Source organism: Carassius auratus, unplaced genomic scaffold (assembly GCF_003368295.1).
Source record: "Carassius auratus strain Wakin unplaced genomic scaffold, ASM336829v1 scaf_tig00012443, whole genome shotgun sequence".
Classification (NCBI taxonomy): domain Eukaryota; kingdom Metazoa; phylum Chordata; class Actinopteri; order Cypriniformes; family Cyprinidae; genus Carassius; species Carassius auratus.
Window position 1 is genome coordinate 93,644 of NW_020524289.1, and position 17,462 is coordinate 111,105.

Consider the following 17,462-nt stretch of genomic DNA (forward strand, 5'->3'; position numbering starts at 1 on the left):
TTATGCGTCAGACTACACTCTGTATGTCCTACATTGCTATATAAAAATCCAATGAATCAGTCATTTTTATAATAATGAAATGTTTTTTTGTTTTTTTTACCAATACAGTATGCATTTGCATTGTTGTATTTTGTATCAGTATTGATATAAATATGATGTATAGGTTGGTAGCTGCTTTATTTTTAATCTTCCACTTTCTTTCACATAAATTATGTTGCTCAACCAATTAAAGAGAAAAATAAATTTTACCAGGACAAACAATTATATATTTTAAGATTCATATCACATTTTCCTCAAGAGGATTTTTCACTCCCCATCCTTTGTTTTCTGTCATACTGACTATAGTAAAAACACACAGTGTCCCACAAGCTCTTGCTTTGAACTCTCAAAGTTCGCGAACGTGATCTCCTCCATTGCTGACGTTTGCAGGCGACAAAACAGCTAGATTCAGGAAGTATCCGACTTTAAAGGTCTTTTTTGATCCCTCCCCTTACTACAGCCGCCTACTCTTGCCTACATTTCAGGCGAGGCAAGGCGCATCTCAAACAAACCTATTTTTTATTGGCTATTCACGGTCACGTGGGCACAGGTGATCACTTCTGTTTTCTTTATTATTTCCGTTGTCGGATTGTTTGGCAGGTTGGAAAGGGCAAGGAGCGGGAGCCAACATTCTGTTGACCATATCGCATTGGTCTGATCATGTAATATATGCTTTAATAAAATCAAAAGCACGTTAAGATCACCAGTTTTCCTTTGATGAGAATAACCGAGTGTGAACGAGTCACAAACCCACTAGCTAGCCTCTATGTGGCGATTGGATACCGCAAACATTAGTTATTATATACAAAAAACGGCGCTTGTTTAAAGATATTCCTTTCATGCACTGCATTGGAACGCGGTTCTAGATTGTAAAGGGCAACAGATATGAGACAGCACTTGGACTCGTATGTGAATCAGATTATTATTTATCTGCTTGCTGGCTTGTCTATTGGAGACGCTATGTTGGTTGTGCTAGCTGTCTAGCGCTGCTTATGTTCGGATCATTTGAGGTCTATTAGACATGCAGAGTTTGGAGTGTGTTATATGCAGTGCTGGGATATGTGCAGTTTATTGCATGTGATTTAAATGGATTATTGTGAAATTGTATGTGCCGCTGAAGTTTGATGGAAAAAACTGGATGAAGATGAGGCTGATGCGGTTATGGAGAGCAAAAGGGAGTGTAAGCTCACAGCAAAGGCTTGGGAGTTGAAGATTGAACAGTTACAAAGGGACCGCAAATCCAAAGTGAATAAAATCCAAAAATATGTTTGCTTCAATGAAAGTACTTATGCAAGATGATGAAAATTCATCCAAGGTTTATTCTTTATTTGAAGCACTGAAGCTTTTGAGAGATGATGTCACTTTGTTGTATGATAGTGTGATTCCTTAACTTCCCGCTGAGGAACAAACAAAACTAAATGAATGGTCTGGCTCAATTTTACGATTCAACAAAGGTATTGAAGATGTGGAGAAATGGTTGCATGATCTTGCATTCTTTAAGAAAACTCAGTGTAAGTTTTAAGAAAGTGTAAGTGTGTTAAGAAAAGCAGCAATGTTTGAACAGAGTAACGAATGTTTGGTGTCACCTCAGTAAACTATAGATGCAACACAGAAAAAGACTCTGACTGTTGAAAATCCATCTTTAAGTGATCAATTGCCTGCTGTTACATCCTCTGTTTGTGCAAATCCACAAAGGATTCTGAATCAAAGTAAGTAATGTAATGCATTGCCTTGCGATGACTTTGCGGACGACATCAAGCCAACTGATATTATCTCAAAAAATCTGGTAAAAGGAGCTCTTCTTCAGGTTCACGCTCTAGTAGATCATCTACATCATCTGCTCATCTTCAAGCTGAAGCTGAAATGAAAATAGCTTTATTAGCTAGTCAGCAAATGCTGCAACAGAAGCATGTTGTGGAAGAGGAAGAGGAGCACTTAAGATAAAAGAAGGAAAAATTTGATCTTCAAACTAAAATAGCTGTGTTTATGGCTAAAGTTAATGTGTACAGGTCTTCTGCATCAGAACAAAGTTCACATTTGGAAGTAAGAAGATCAAGAAAGGAAAATGATGGAATGATCTCCAATTCAATAGAAGCTGAATCAGTTCAAGTTGACACCCATGTTGAGTTTAAGTCATTGCCTGTTAACAATTCGACAAGAGGTGCAAGAAATAAGGAGTTATTCTCAACTTCACTCTGTGCTTACAGTCAACTGCATCAGTTAATGCACAGCTCCCCCGTAACCATAGTAGCGATGCACCTGTTTTAAGACCGCCAACTGATGGAGAACAAGGAAATATATTGCGTCTTATGGAAAAACAAAATGAAATCACTACTATGTTGGTACAACAGCACAATATTTCATTACTTCCTCACAGAGATATTGTATACTTTGATGTAGAGCATTTGCAATATAAATGCTTCATACGATCAATTGAGGAGGTTGTGGAAAAAAGGGCAAATGATTATGGTGACTGTTTCTATTTTCTTGAGCAGAATAGTCGAGGTCAACCAAGAGAACTCGTCAGAAGTTGTCAACATATGGTTTCTAAGCAGGGTTACTTGAAAGCCAAGGCCTTACTTAAGGAACACTTTGGAAATGAAGTCAAAATATCTTCAGCATACATGGACAAAGTGCTCTCTTGGAAGTCTATGAGACCTGAGGACTCAAAGGCTTTGCAAGATTATCTTCTTTTCCTTAGAGCTTGCTGTAATGCTATGGAGGATGTTCGTTATATGAAAAAGTTAACCTTGGCAACTTGTCATGATTCTGCCCTCGTGTCCTTGATTTTCCCTAGTCTTGAGGCAGGATCATGACAGACCCGTGTTTTGTGTACAAGCACATGGCCTTGTCTTTGGGCCATGTGCTTGTGTTGTCTCGTTCCCTTGCCCCGCCCTCCTTGTTATCCTAGTCTTGCCGTGATTGTCCTATCTGTGCCACCTGTCGTGTCTTAATTAGTTCCCCTATTTAGATCTCCTAGTGTGTCTTTTGTCGGTTCATTGTTTCTTCATATGTGTTCCTACTGGTCAGCCCTTGTGAGAGAAGTTTATCCTTGTAACCCCCTTTGAGAAGTCTTTGTGTAACCGTGAGTGTTTGTTTGTAGTTAGTGTTTAAGAGTTTGTTTATCATGTCAATCCTGTCCTGTTAAGTTGTTTAGTTTCTGCCCTAGCCGTTGTTTTCCCCCTCGTGGGTTTTGTTTTTCCCCTTTTTGTATCCAATAAACCCTTCGTGTTGAGAATCCTGTCTGCACTTGAGTTCCTCCCTTGCCAAACCCTAACACAACTAACATGCAAATAGTTCTTTCTAAATTACCTTTGAAGCTAAGAGACAAATTGAAAGCAGTAGTGTGTGATTTGCAGGAAAACCGTAATGAACCAGCAACATTTAAAGACATCTTGGATTTTGTAGAAAAGCAAGTAAAATTGCTACTCATCCTGTGTTTGGAAATATTGTTGAGGCTCCTCTAGGAGATCGAAGCTTGATGCGTTATAAGCCTAAGGGAAGTAGTTCCGCCACTACTGTCACTGTAACAGAGATGGAAAACATTGGGAAAACTAATAAAGGTGTGTCATGTCTTTGTTGTGGCGAAGAACATTTCTTGAATTCCTGTACTGTGCTTTTCAAAAAAACCCATAGAGAAAAGAGAGATTTTCTGAAGGAAAAAGGAGTCTGTTTTGGCTGTTTATGCACAGGCCAAGTAGAGATTGTAAGAAGTGAATTATAAGCAGAGTGTGAGGCTTTAAACACCCTAGTGTTCTTCGTGTCTTCCGGCAAGATAGAGCTGAGGAGCCAAAGCAAATGGTGGGTAATGCTCTAATCTCGATTCAGTCAAGTGGTCTTACTGGGGCCGGTGAGGATGCTTGTGCTTTGTCCATTCTTCCAGTATGTGTTAAAGCTATGAATGTAACCAAGATTGTGGAAACTTACGCCTTCCTAAATCCATGCAGTTTGTCAACATTCTGTACAGAAGGTCTCATGAATAAGCATAATTTGAAAAAAAAACTGAATATACTGCTTAAAACCATGAATCAAGACAAACTTGTTTCCAGTTATGACGTTAGAGATTTAGTTGCTGGATTCTATCAAATGCATTATTGTCTTTTTGCCTTAAGTGTATACCCATGAAAGCATGCCAGTATATAAGGTTCATATTCCCAAGCAGAGCGATCTTGTTCAATGGCCTTATTTAAATCATATATCGCTGCCCTCGTTTAAGCTGGAGTTGAACTCTTGATTGGATCAAATATACCAGAGGCACTGGAGCCATGGCAGGTTGTTTGTGGTCAAAGGAATGGCTCTTATGCAGTTAAAACCATACTTGGACGGACTGTGAATGGACCTCTTAAAGGAATGGAAAGGAATGGAAAGGTATGGAACTATCGGTAATGACCAGGCTCGGGTGACTGTAAACAGGATCTCTCTCTCTAAATTGGAGGAGCTTTGCAAACAACAGTTTAAGACTGATTTCCCCAAAAATCCTCAGGATGAACTGGTTGCAATGTGTAAAGAACATATTCAGTTCATGAATATGGTGTATCAATCTGTATAACTGAACGATGGCCATTACTGCATTGGTTTGCCACTCAAGAATAATATGGTCCTTCCAAATAACAGAATAGTGGCAGAACAGGGAGCTTTTGTCATGGTCCTGTCTCCCTCTGCTGGTCACTCTTTCTCCCTTTTCCCCATCACCCTCCATTTCATTACTTACAGCTATTCTCACTTTCCATTAGGCTCATTCCTCCCCACCTGTTCCTCATCCCGTCTCATTATCTTGGCTTTTTCTAACCCTCTCTTCTCATGTCCTATTGTCAGATTGTTTGATGTCACAGGTGCGTTCTGTGCCCACAGAATCTGATGCGATCCAACTATATAAGGTACTTCATTCAGTGTGTGATAGGCAATAGTCGTGGAGTGTTGAATGCCATACTAGAAGAGGACAGCGTAAAATAAATAAAGGATCTTGACTTGAACCATGATGTGCTCCCGATGGAAAGAGTACTAGGTATACAGTGGTGTGCTGAATCTGACACCTTCAAATTTAAAGTAATAATCAAGGACAGACCTTTTACTTTCCGTGATTAGCGCCATATATGATCCTCTCTGATTTTTGTCTACAGTAGTTTTTTCTGCAAAGAAGATTCTTCAAGATCTTTGCAGGGAAAGCATTGGATGGGATAGTGTCATACCCATCGAATATGTACATTCATTGTACATTCTGCTTTCTTGATGGGTAAAGCTCGAGTAGCACCAGTGAAATCTACCACCATTCCCCGCATTTAACTTACAGCCGCCACTCTTGCCAGCCAAATGGACAGGCTATGGAAAAGGGATTTAAGGATGAAGCTACAAGATTCAGTGTTTTTTAAAATATATCCAAAATGAGTCCTCCAGATTCAAGTGTTTTGTTGCCAACAGAGTGTCTGAGATCTTGAGAGCATTCAGTGTAGCTCAGTGGAGATATATAGATTCTGCCAACAATCCAGCTGACTTTGCTTCAAGGGGGCTAAAAGTAGATCTTTTACTTAAGAAGCAGATGTGGGAGTTTGGCCCTTCCTTCCTTATTAGATCACAGGAAGAGTGGCCAAATAACCCAATTGATGTGGGAAAGAGTTTGGTACAAGACCCAGAAATCAAGCAAGAAGTTGTGGTTAGCACACTGTTGGTTCAAACTGAAGAGAGAGATGATGCTGTATCACCACTTATCAATCATGATTCATCATGGACACGTCTTAGGAAGGCTGTAGCCTGGATCCTTAGGCTGAAGAGAATTATTCTAGAGCTGAGTAAAAGGAGAAAACAATTGAAGAATACTCTTGATTGTACTGAATCTAATCAAACACTTAAAGCTATTGTTGATGAAAACATGCTTACACTACAATCCAGTATGAATAAAGGTTACCTTTCAGTAGATGAGTTGGATGAAAGTGAAATGGAGTTTGTGCGCTTTTTGCAAAGGATGAGGTTCCCACAGGAATTGGTATCTTTACAGAGAGGTGAAGAAGTCAAGCGGAGCAGTCCTCTGCATTGTCTCAATCCAGTACTTGAGGCAGGTATAATAAGAATGTATGGACGTCTGGAAAATGCAGTTTTGCCTGAAGAATCAAAGCTTCCAATGATACTGTCAAAGGATATGCATATTTCTGAGTTACTCTTAAGGCATATTCACAATGAGGTTGGACACAGTGGACAAAATTAAATGCTGGCAAGGCTACCTCAATGATATTGGATACAGGAGCAAGTTCAACCATACAGAGAATTTTGTCCAGATGTATCATTTGCAAACGACTTCAAGGAACCGCAGGTTGCCAGCAGATGGCAAATTTACCTTCAAGTAGAGTATCACCAGATGAACCACCATTTACTCGAGTTGGAGTTAATTGTTTCGGCCCATTTGAGATTAAACATGGACTATTGTGAAGAGATAAGGAGTCATTTTTACTTGTTTGTCAATTAGAGCGATACACATCGAAGTGGTTGCATCATTGGATACAGATTCCTTCATCCATGCTTTGAGATGGTTCATGGCACGACATGGTCAAGTATCAGAGTTACGTTCAGATAATGGAACCAACTTTGTCGGAGCGGAACGAGAATTGAGAGAAGCCATAAAAAACTGGAACCATGATAAGATCAGTGATGTTCTAATTCAAAGAGTAACAAATGGATATTTAATCCTCCTACAGCATCCCATCACGGAGGATGATTCGATCAGTGAAGAAGATTATGAATTCAATCTTGAGAGGGCAGAGTATAGAGGAAGAGGGTCTTTATACACTTTTATGTGAAGTGGAGTCAATTCTCAATGGTCGTCCTATAATCAGATCATCCATGTATCCTAATGATCTAGAAGCTCTAACACCCAACCATCTGCTTCTCCTGAAAACTCAACCATCCTTACCCCCTGGGTTATTTCAGAAGGAGGACATATATGTGCGTTGTAGATGGCGACAAGTACATTACATGTCTGACCTGTTTTGAAGAAGATGGCTAAAGGAATATTTACTTCAGCTACAGGAATGGCAGAAATGGCTTGTAAAAAGAAGAAATTTCTAGTGGAAGATGTTGTACTTGTTGTCAATGATGGTGCCCCTCGAAATTCATGGCTTATGGGTAAAATTATTCAAAATATTCCAGATAAAAGGGGATTGCTTCGCCAAGTAACGAAGTACAACTATGTGGACAGACCAGTCACCAAGATTTGCTTGCTTCTTGAAACCAAAGAGGATTTATAAATGATTTTTTCTTTGTTTTCTTTGTTTTCTTTGTTTGAGTGCTCAATGACAAACAGACGTAATGACATGTATAGACAGACCTTCCTTTTATCTTTTTTGACTGACATGACTTAAGATTTGGACTGGAAGATATACAGACTTTTTTTTACATGGACAGATGCATACATACACACACACGTTTGTATACTTGTAAATTAATTTGTGTGTTGTGCAATTTATGCATGTATTAGTTGTTGTTAATTGATTGGTGATTATTATCGCTCTTTTTTGTAATAATCATGGGGCCGGAATGTAAGAGCATTAATTGTTTGTTATTCTTTATTGGCCATTCACGGTCATGTGGGCACAGGTGATCACTTCCGTTTTCCTTTGTCGGATTGTTTGGCAGGTTGGAAAGGGTGAGGAGCAGGAGCCAAGTTTCTGTTGACCATATCACATTGGTCTGATCATGTAATATATGCTTTAATAAAATCGAAAGCCTGTTAAGATCGTCAGTTTTCCTTTGATGAGAATGACGGAGTGTGAACGAGTCACAAACCCATTACCTAGCCTCTATGTGGTGATTGGATGCCACAAACAAATTCCTTCACTTGCTATACTTTAAACTTTAGTGCAGTAAAAATACTTAAATGTGTTACAATAGTAATTTTAAAATAAATCCAAAGCAAGACACCACAAAACTTCTCAGCTACTCAGTTTCCTGCCAGAATTTACAAATTCAAACAAAATTTTCTATATTCTGACATTTCTATATTTTCTATATTCTGATATTTCATTTGGAAAGGAATGTTAATCTTGTGATGGACAGCGATGCTCAAACACATTGAGTTGTTCAGGGAGTAAAGACTACTTCATTACAGCAACAGGTGAATTTTTTTTTATCTCTCTTATGTTTAAATGTTTAATACATATCATATTGTCCAGTAAAGCTTAGACTCAACCTGTGTTTTCTTTCTTCTCATCAGGGACTTTCAAAAGCCAGTCAGCGGTTGTAAAAATCTGTGTTTCTAAATCTATTTGTGATGCTGTAACATCAGTAGAGATGTTTAGGGCATCACGTGTTGTTCAGGGATCTTGTGTAATGGTGCTCAGAGCTTCCTGTTCCTCTGCTGTTCTCTGCTCTCCTTCATCCTGCTGCACTGAATCCAGCAGATCTTCACATTCTGCAATCAGACACACTGTATGATGCAAACTTATAACTTAAAACAAAGTAAGACACAAAAGTTTGGTAACAGGATTACAGAGGATCACAAGACAAATCAGGACACGTGACAATGACAACTTCAAAATAAAAGACATGAAAACATGAACAAAACCTAAAACAGAAGTGACATGGAGAAAACTGAACATAAAAATGTCTAAAGTGATATATTATTGAACCAGGAACTGGATGATCCAACATTAAAGCAAAGAATTTTCTACGAGAAATGTATTTAAAATGCAAACAAAGAATGCTGAGAAATGCCACTCCTGCTTCGGATTTCCTCCAGTTTCATAATCAATTGTAGGAAGTAAAGCTAATTCCTACAGATCTTTAGATCTTTCATATTTAAAGTGTCCACTTTTAAATACACCTGTGTCAAATATTTGTTCCTTAAAAATACTTATTTCCTGAATCCTAATTTCCACTACCTAAAGCTGTCATCATCTCACGAAGGCCCGTCCCTTTTCTAGGATATAAAATGAGCACTGAAACACATTATTTCATTTTTCTCAAAGATGGATGTACAAATCTCAGTCTTTCTTCTGTTGATTTTTTTCAATGCAGGTAAAAAGACAAATCACTTTAATTTCTCTTTTATACAAACATAAATAATTGGATTTCTCTCTCACTGTCTCTCTTTTATTACTTAAGGACACTCTCTCAAATGTTATGAGTGTGTAGGGTCTTGTGCGGATCAAAATGTGAAAGAATGTCCTGAATCTCAAACATGCTACGGTTCAACCGCTATGACACAGTACGGTAAGTCCAGTGTTGATGTCCAGTTGATGGGGAGCAGCGACATTTAAAAATATGAGATTTATCATTGCTATCAGATATAATACAAATTCCTGTTACTTAATTAATTTTCACTTAGAAAGTTATAGTAATAATATAATTTTTAATGAAAAAATTTTGTAATCAGAAAATGCTACATTAAATTTTTCCAATAGTAGCCTTTCAGACCGAAGCGATCATTTTATATTACAGATTTAGTTTTTTCTCTTCTGCATTACAGTTGTGATTAGAAAAAGGGTTTTTAATCTATTTTCTATTATAAATAAATTCACCATTAAAGTTATGAACAGTTTTCATTCCTGTGTGATTTATGTTTTTAGGAGACACCACTTTAAAGGCAAAGATTAAAGGTTGCTTTCCATCATATTCCTGTATAAATGGGTACACAAACTTCACCATTGGAAATATGTCTTTTTTCTGCTGTAGTACGGACCTTTGTAACGCCCAAGATGCTCCAGGTGTTGTACTTTGTGCAAATGACAAATATTCAACACTAATTTTACATCAATAGGACATTAATTTCATAATTGTAGAAACTGAATGTAGTTAGAGTTGTTTCATTAGATGTTGTATTTTGTACAGATCCTTCTGTAGATTCCAGTTCTACCAACTTTGATATCCCCAGTGATGTTCCCAATGGAAAGAAATGTTACTCTTGCGATGAGAAGAGCTGCTCAAAAATAAGAGACTGTTCGGGGAGTGAAGACCACTGCTTTACAGCAACCGGTGAGAATCTGCTAAAGTCATCATTTGTGGGTCTTATTTAGAACATTTGATAGAGATTACATACTGTATGCCAGAGACCGGCTAACACAATTATTTTGTCACTTCAGCTTTCACTTCTAACTCTTTTCTTTCTTTTCAGCGAATTTCGGAAGCCAGTCAGTTGCTGCAAAAGGCTGTATCTCTAAAAAAGCTTGTGATGCCTCAGCAATGCTTCCTAGTGGTCAGGGCATCAAATGTTGTGAGGGGAACCTGTGTAACGGTGTCAGTGTCAACCAGATCAACATCCAGAGTCCTGACGGTGCTCAGAGCGTCTCTCAGAGCGTCTCTCAGAACGTCTCTCAGAGCGTCTCTCAGAGCTTCCTGTTCCTCTGCTGTTCTCTGCTCTCCTTCATCCTTCTGCACTGAATCCAGCAGAGCTTCACATTCTACAGCTGCAGAAAATATTTTTATAGAAGACAGTTGGTATGATTATTCAGGGTCTTTTAGGGTCTGTCTGGAGAAAATAAGGACTCTTCACATTCTACAATGATACTGTATACATACATGGCTTGCATTTTCTTTAGTATTCCAATATGATGAAGTGAGAAGTATACAGGAAATGTATGTATATATATATTTATATATATATATATATATATATAGTACAGACCAAATGTTTGGACACACCTTCTCATTCAAAGACTTTTCTTTATTTTCATGACTATGAAAATTGTAGATTCACACTGAAGGCTATGAATTAAAACTATGAATTAACACATGTTGAATTATATATGGAATTATATACATAACAAAAAAGTGTGAAACAACTGAAAATATGTCATATTGTAGGTTCTTCAAAGTAGCCACCTTTAGCTTTGATTACTGCTTTGCACACTCTTGGCATTCTCTTGATGAGCTTCAAGAGGTAGTCACCTGAAATGGTCTTCCAACAGTCTTGAAGGAGTTCCCAGAGAGATGCTTAGCACTTGTTGGCCCTTTTGCCTTCAGTCTGCGGTCCAGCTTACCCCTAAACCATCTGGATTGGGTTCAGGTCCGGTGACTGTGGAGGACAGGTCATCTGGCACAGCACCCCATCACTCTCCTTCTTGGTCAAATAGCCCTTGATGCCTTCAGTGTGACTCTACAATTTTCATAGTCATGAAAATAAAGAAAACTCTTTGAATGAGAAGGTGTGTCCAAACTTTTGGTCTGTACTGTATATATATATATATGTGTGTGTGTGTGTGTGTATGTATATATACACTGTATGTACAGTATATATACAGTATATGTATCATAAATACTTAATATTTTCCAGTCATTTCATAAAGATATGATTTTTGGAAAAAAAAAGATTTGGAATGGCAGCTTAGTAGAGATAAAACATTTACATTTAATAAAGTAACCAAAAATAACTAATTTCTATTTTGAAAATGTGGGGGGGGGGGCAGCTCTTCAATCAAACAGCTCCAAATATTAGTGAGAGACTGCATGACATAACATCAAGATTGACTTTCACTGGCCTTGCAAACCCAGTGTTTAAAAACTTACTGTTTGATATATTTAGAAATAAAGTTTACACAAAAATGTTCAGTTGAACTGGTCATACTTGTATTAGTTATGTTCTAGTTCTACAACTAAGTTGAAGCATTGTGCTCCACCAACTGACTGTGTAAACAGCATTGAAAAGATCTCTTCTATGTGTTTTTAAGATGCTAGAGTATTGTACTTTACTATAGAATAGTTTACAGTCAAAACATTTAAAAGTATGGTTACATTGGGTATATTTCACAGGCAAAGGGTCTACTGTTAAAAGTGTACACTCTTAAAAATAAAGTTTCCAAAAGGGAATTTTTTACAGCAAGAATTTCCAATTAATAGTTCTAATAAGGAATGTTGTTCAAAACCTAAATAAACTTTTTCCACTTTAAAGAACCTATAAGTTTACATTGATGGAATGTTCGTGAATTTGAATCTCAACTTTCACTTTCTCTCTCTCTCTCTCCCCCCCACACACACACACACACAGAGGGCCTTAGGAACCACTTCTCTCACACACACTCATTTGACATATCTTTTTAAGTAACTGATAAATAATAAGCAATAATCTTCATTTCCAAACCCAATCAGCCCACAGACTACCATTTAAAAGGATAGAAGTGTCATAAGGGTGCATCTCAATCAGCTCCCTATTCAGTAGTCAGTGCACTAATCAGGGAGTTGTCCATAGGGTCCGTCTCAATCGCGAAATCCTTCCAGTTCACTAGAACATTCACTCCCTGAAAAATCACTCAATGCACTGCAAAAAAATAAGGAACATCGGTGCCTTACTGGAACTTACATCACATTTCTGAAGTGTGGAACATAAACCACACAAGCACATTGATAAATATACAGTTTTTTTCAGTCGCTAACAAGCATTTGTCCGAGCAGTTGTCACATTTTCAAAACTCTAAACACAATTAGCACAGCATCTGTCTATTGTGGCCATACCATTCACACATTTCATGTCGTTTTCACACAGTATGGAGTCACTGAACACATTTCCACAATGCTTACATTTTCTGAACAGACAAGCTATACCTCCCAACAAAATTATGGATCGCTTTTGTAGTATTTACAAATGTTAACACACAACATCCCACAATAGCAAAAACAATGTTCCAAACCTTAGATACAGTATAAAAACATCTGCTTCTGCAATTATATCAGTTCAAAAACAATATATCTTAGCTGATTTATGTTGTGTAAATTGGGCAAACCACAACTGATTCCAATCCAGCTTAGACTCAATGGCAGGGGTTATTTTTTTCTATTACATTGACACTTATACAATAAAAGGAGGACTTTGAAGAGTGATATTTTTGGAAACAGAAACAGAAAAAGACAAACACTGTAATGTATGGACGAGGAAGAGTAAGAGCAAGGGGCCCAGTGAGAGGAGCAGGAGCAGTGTGAGGAGCAGTGAGAGGAGCAGTGAGAGGAGCAGTGAGAGATGCAGTGAGAGGAGCAGGAGCAGTGAGAGGAGCAGGAGCAGTGAGAGATGCAGTGAGAGGAGCAGGAGCAGTGAGAGGAGCAGGAGCAGTGAGAGATGCAGTGAGAGGAGCAGTGAGAGGAGCAGGAGCAGTGAGAGATGCAGTGAGAGGAGCAGGAGCAGTGTGAGGAGCAGTGAGAGGAGCAGGAGCAGTGAGAGATGCAGTGAGAGGAGCAGGAGCAGTGTGAGGAGCAGTGAGAGGAGCAGGAGCAGTGAGAGATGCAGTGAGAGGAGCAGGAGCAGTGTGAGGAGCAGTGAGAGGAGCAGGAGCAGGGAGAGATGCAGTGAGAGGAGCAGGAGCAGTTAGAGATGCAGTGAGAGGAGCAGGAGCAGTGAGAGATGCAGTGAGAGGAGCAGGAGCAGTGAGAGATGCAGTGAAAGGAGCAGGAGCAGTGAGAGATGCAGTGAGAGGAGCAGTGAGAGGAGCAGGAGCAGTGAGAGGAGCAGGAGCAGTGAGAGATGCAGTGAGAGGAGCAGGAGCAGTGAGAGATGCAGTGAGAGGAGCATGAGCAGTGAGAGATGCAGTGAGAGGAGCAAGAGCAGTGAGAGGAGCAGGAGCAGTGAGAGGAGCAGGAGCAGTGAGAGATGCAGTGAAAGGAGCAGGAGCAGTGAGAGATGCAGTGAGAGGAGCAGTGAGAGGAGCAGGAGCAGTGAGAGGAGCAGGAGCAGTGAGAGATGCAGTGAGAGGAGCAGGAGCAGTGAGAGATGCAGTGAGAGGAGCATGAGCAGTGAGAGATGCAGTGAGAGGAGCAAGAGCAGTGAGAGGAGCAGGAGCAGTGAGAGGAGCAGGAGCAGTGAGAGATGCAGTGAAAGGAGCAGGAGCAGTGAGAGATGCAGTGAGAGGAGCAGTGAGAGGAGCAGGAGCAGTGAGAGGAGCAGGAGCAGTGAGAGATGCAGTGAGAGGAGCAGGAGCAGTGAGAGATGCAGTGAGAGGAGCAGGAGCAGTGAGAGATGCAGTGAGAGGAGCAGGAGCAGTGAGAGGAGCAGGAGCAGTGAGAGATGCAGTGAAAGGAGCAGTGAGAGGAGCAGGAGCAGTGAGAGGAGCAGGAGAAGAGAGAGGAGCAGGAGCAGTGAGAGGAGCAGTGAGAGGAGCAGGAGCAGTGAGAGATGCAGGAGCAGTGAGAGAAGCAGTGAGAGGAGCAGTGAGAGAGCAGGAGCAGTGAGAGGAGCAGGAGCAGTGAGAGGAGCAGTGAGAGGAGCAGGAGAAGTGAGAGGAGCAGGAGCAGTGAGAGGAGCAGGAGCAGTGAGAGATGCAGTGAGAGGAGCAGGAGCAGTGAGAGATGCAGTGAGAGGAGCAGGAGCAGTGAGAGGAGCAGGAGCAGTGAGAGATGCAGTGAAAGGAGCAGGAGCAGTGAGAAATGCAGTGAGAGGAGCAGTGAGAGGAGCAGGAGCAGTGAGAGGAGCAGGAGCAGTGAGAGATGCAGTGAGAGGAGCAGGAGCAGTGAGAGATGCAGTGAGAGGAGCAGGAGCAGTGAGAGATGCAGTGAGAGGAGCAGGAGCAGTGAGAGATGCAGTGAGAGGAGCATGAGCAGTGAGAGATGCAGTGAGAGGAGCAGGAGCAGTGAGAGATTGTTTTTATTTTACCCCCCCCCCCTCCCTCCTTTTTTATCTGAACTTTTTGCTGTTGTTGTTTTTTTGTTCAGAATGCTCTTATGTGTTTCATGGATATTTTGTTCACTGTAAGCAATACTGTCAAACCTTTTCTGTTCTATCATACTGTGTTTCTACTGTACCTCCTGCAGTAAACAGTAAAGGAAAAAAATAGCTTTTTACTGGAATGCTTTTGAATGTGAACATTACTGTACATTTGGACATACAGTTCCTAACCAAGAAATTTAGTGTAAAACAGTGAATTGCATGTTTTGCATGCAAATACCTGTAAAACTGAGACTGAAAAGTCTATGCAGTTTTTGTAATGTCAACAATAGCCAGTATTTTGAAACCTGGTGTACTTTGATTGACTGCATGTAACTTGTGAGGTGAAAACAAGTGTTATTCTTTGACAGAATAATTTAATTTTGAGTCAGATTTCCAGTGTTTTGGTAAAGTTGGTGTGTGCAGAGAAAGATGTGTTCTATTTTGAAATGAAGATTTAGTATATATTTAACAAAATGTGTTTTTGAGAAGAAAATTATCCATTTGGCTAATTGTGTTTTGTAGGTGTTAGTCTGTGTTAAGAGTTTAGAAAAAGTATGTGAAGTATGGTTAAGCGCTTGTTAGCGATTGAAAAAAACTGTAATAATACGCCATAAAAGATTTGAAAAGACACACCATTTTCGGTGAATAATCTATATGCCATTAGCGATTTGCTATTGTAAATCAGGCTAAGAACATGCTAAGAACATACCCAGTGTTTTTTAGGTCATACTGTGTTAAATATCTATACTTATTTGTAATATTTAATGTGTTTGGTTACATTTTCATAATTAAAAACCGTCTCTTTGAGTGAAAGTGAAAGTATTCTTGGCCTGGTTTCTCAATAATGTTACATTTTAACATCAGTCATGCCTTAAGCATTCTAACAGCACTGTAGAACTGTACAGTCAAGATTTTGCAAACATAATTAAACCTCACACTCGTGATGAAAAAAAGAAACTAAATGAAACAAGTTTGACTTGTATGAACAACTAACAAAGGGGTTCACCTTTTTCTTTCAGTATATGGAATGCAGAAGTTAGTTATTTACACATAAAACCAATGTTTTTGGGTGAACTATCATGTTAAGCACATACATCCCTATACATCTGTTATAAAGATGAATTTATTCATTAGACTCTTCATATGGTCTTTAATTGGCAAGTAAATGTATATGGACCTGTTGAATTTTTTGGTCTTTTAGTTGAACTTTCATTTTCTAGTCAAGGCACACCCCTTCTGATAATCTATAAAGCAAGCCCTGAAACTGGCACTTTTTTCATTCAGCTCCTGGTCAAAGATGGATCTACGAATCTCTGTTTTTCTTCTGTTCGCTCTCTTCACTGCAGGTACAAAGACATAGTGTTTGGAACGTTATTGAGTACAAATAAAGATCATTAGATATCTCTCTCTTTTACTAAAAAACTCTTCTCTTGTATTACTGAAGTACACTCTCTCAGCTGTTACCAGTGCACAAGTCTGTCGGGCACTTGTCCACAGACAACATGCTCCGATGGAGTTACCAGCTGCATCAGTGCATCATTATATTTAGGTAAGTATGTGCTGCTTTACTGCTATAACTTACCGATGGAGATGCTGCTATAATTCACTGGTCACAAAACCAGTACTCTTTTTTTTCTGTGTAGAATTTACAGCTGCATGCATAGAATGTTCTATATATGCTTACTGTTTTATTTGTTTAAATAAACTAGTGGTCTTACATATTTGGAGATTGTTTAAAATATTAGAGATTACATTATTGAAAAAAAAAACTATTTCTACTTGAACACATTTACAAATACATTTTCCATTAAAATAATCTTTCGCTCATGTGTTTTTAGGCAATGGTTCTATAATAACCGCTAAAAGTTGTGCTTTACCAATTGGCTGTCCAAGTGGATCCATCAACCTTGGCATTGGAAGGATTGCTTCTTCCTGCTGTAGCGCAAATCTCTGTAACTCCCTAGACTCTCCAGGTATTGAACCTTACTCACCTGCTGTGAATTGTATGTCAAGAATTGTATGTCATCTGAAATAGAAATGTGTAAAAGGAAAAAAAAGCTCTTTTTGTCCTCCTTTAGATCCTGCTACTGCCCCCAATGGAAATAAATGTTTCTCTTGCATTGGGGATAGCTGCTCAAACTCAGTGAACTGTTCAGGGACTGAAGACCGCTGCTTTAAGGCAACAGGTGAGAATCTGGAAAACGGAGAAGATTAAAACTGATATTGTTATCTCCTTTATATTTGAGCATTTTCAAATGTCCTGCTTCGACTGATTCAGCCTTCTCCTCTTTTCCTCAGGGAACTTCCAAAGCCAGCCAATAGCTGTAAAAGGGTGTGTCTCTAAATCTATTTGTGATATTGTCTCAGTATTTGATACATTTGTTGGTGGTGTGTCGTGTTGTTCAGGGAACCTGTGTAACAGTGCTCAGAGCGTCACTCAGAGCTTCCTGTTCCTCTGCTGTTCTCTGCTCTCCTTCATCCTGCTGCACTGAATCCAGCAGATCTACACATTCTGCAGCAAAGATACAACATGATGTGCTTTACAAACATATAGTTGTATTACAGTATCTCTGAACTGTCTTTGATTTGGTGTGATGAATTAAAAAGGTTATGCTACTGGTAATTTAAATATGGTCGAAAATATGGTCTGTAATTTTATGGTGGAAACAAATCAGATCTATGTAAGACCTTTGCAGCTTTATGTATTTTGCTCTATCGGTGAAGTGTTTAATGTGTATTCATGATCTTGAGCTGAAGGGTAAAGGTGATAAATCTATAACTAAATGTTACATGAAGGTCTGCTGGTGCACAA

At 39.2% G+C, this 17,462-nt stretch overlaps 1 protein-coding gene across 1 annotated transcript; it reads left to right on the top strand.

The window, feature by feature from the left end:
* The first annotated feature begins 15,942 nt into the window (after positions 1-15,942).
* Positions 15,943-17,462, top strand: LOC113073599 (urokinase plasminogen activator surface receptor-like). Its single transcript, XM_026246413.1, has 5 exons — positions 15,943-15,996; positions 16,095-16,199; positions 16,489-16,623; positions 16,729-16,836; positions 16,949-17,462. Exons 1-5 carry the CDS (start codon positions 15,948-15,950, stop codon positions 17,140-17,142), a joined length of 591 nt encoding a protein of 196 aa, XP_026102198.1. The 5' UTR covers positions 15,943-15,947; the 3' UTR covers positions 17,143-17,462.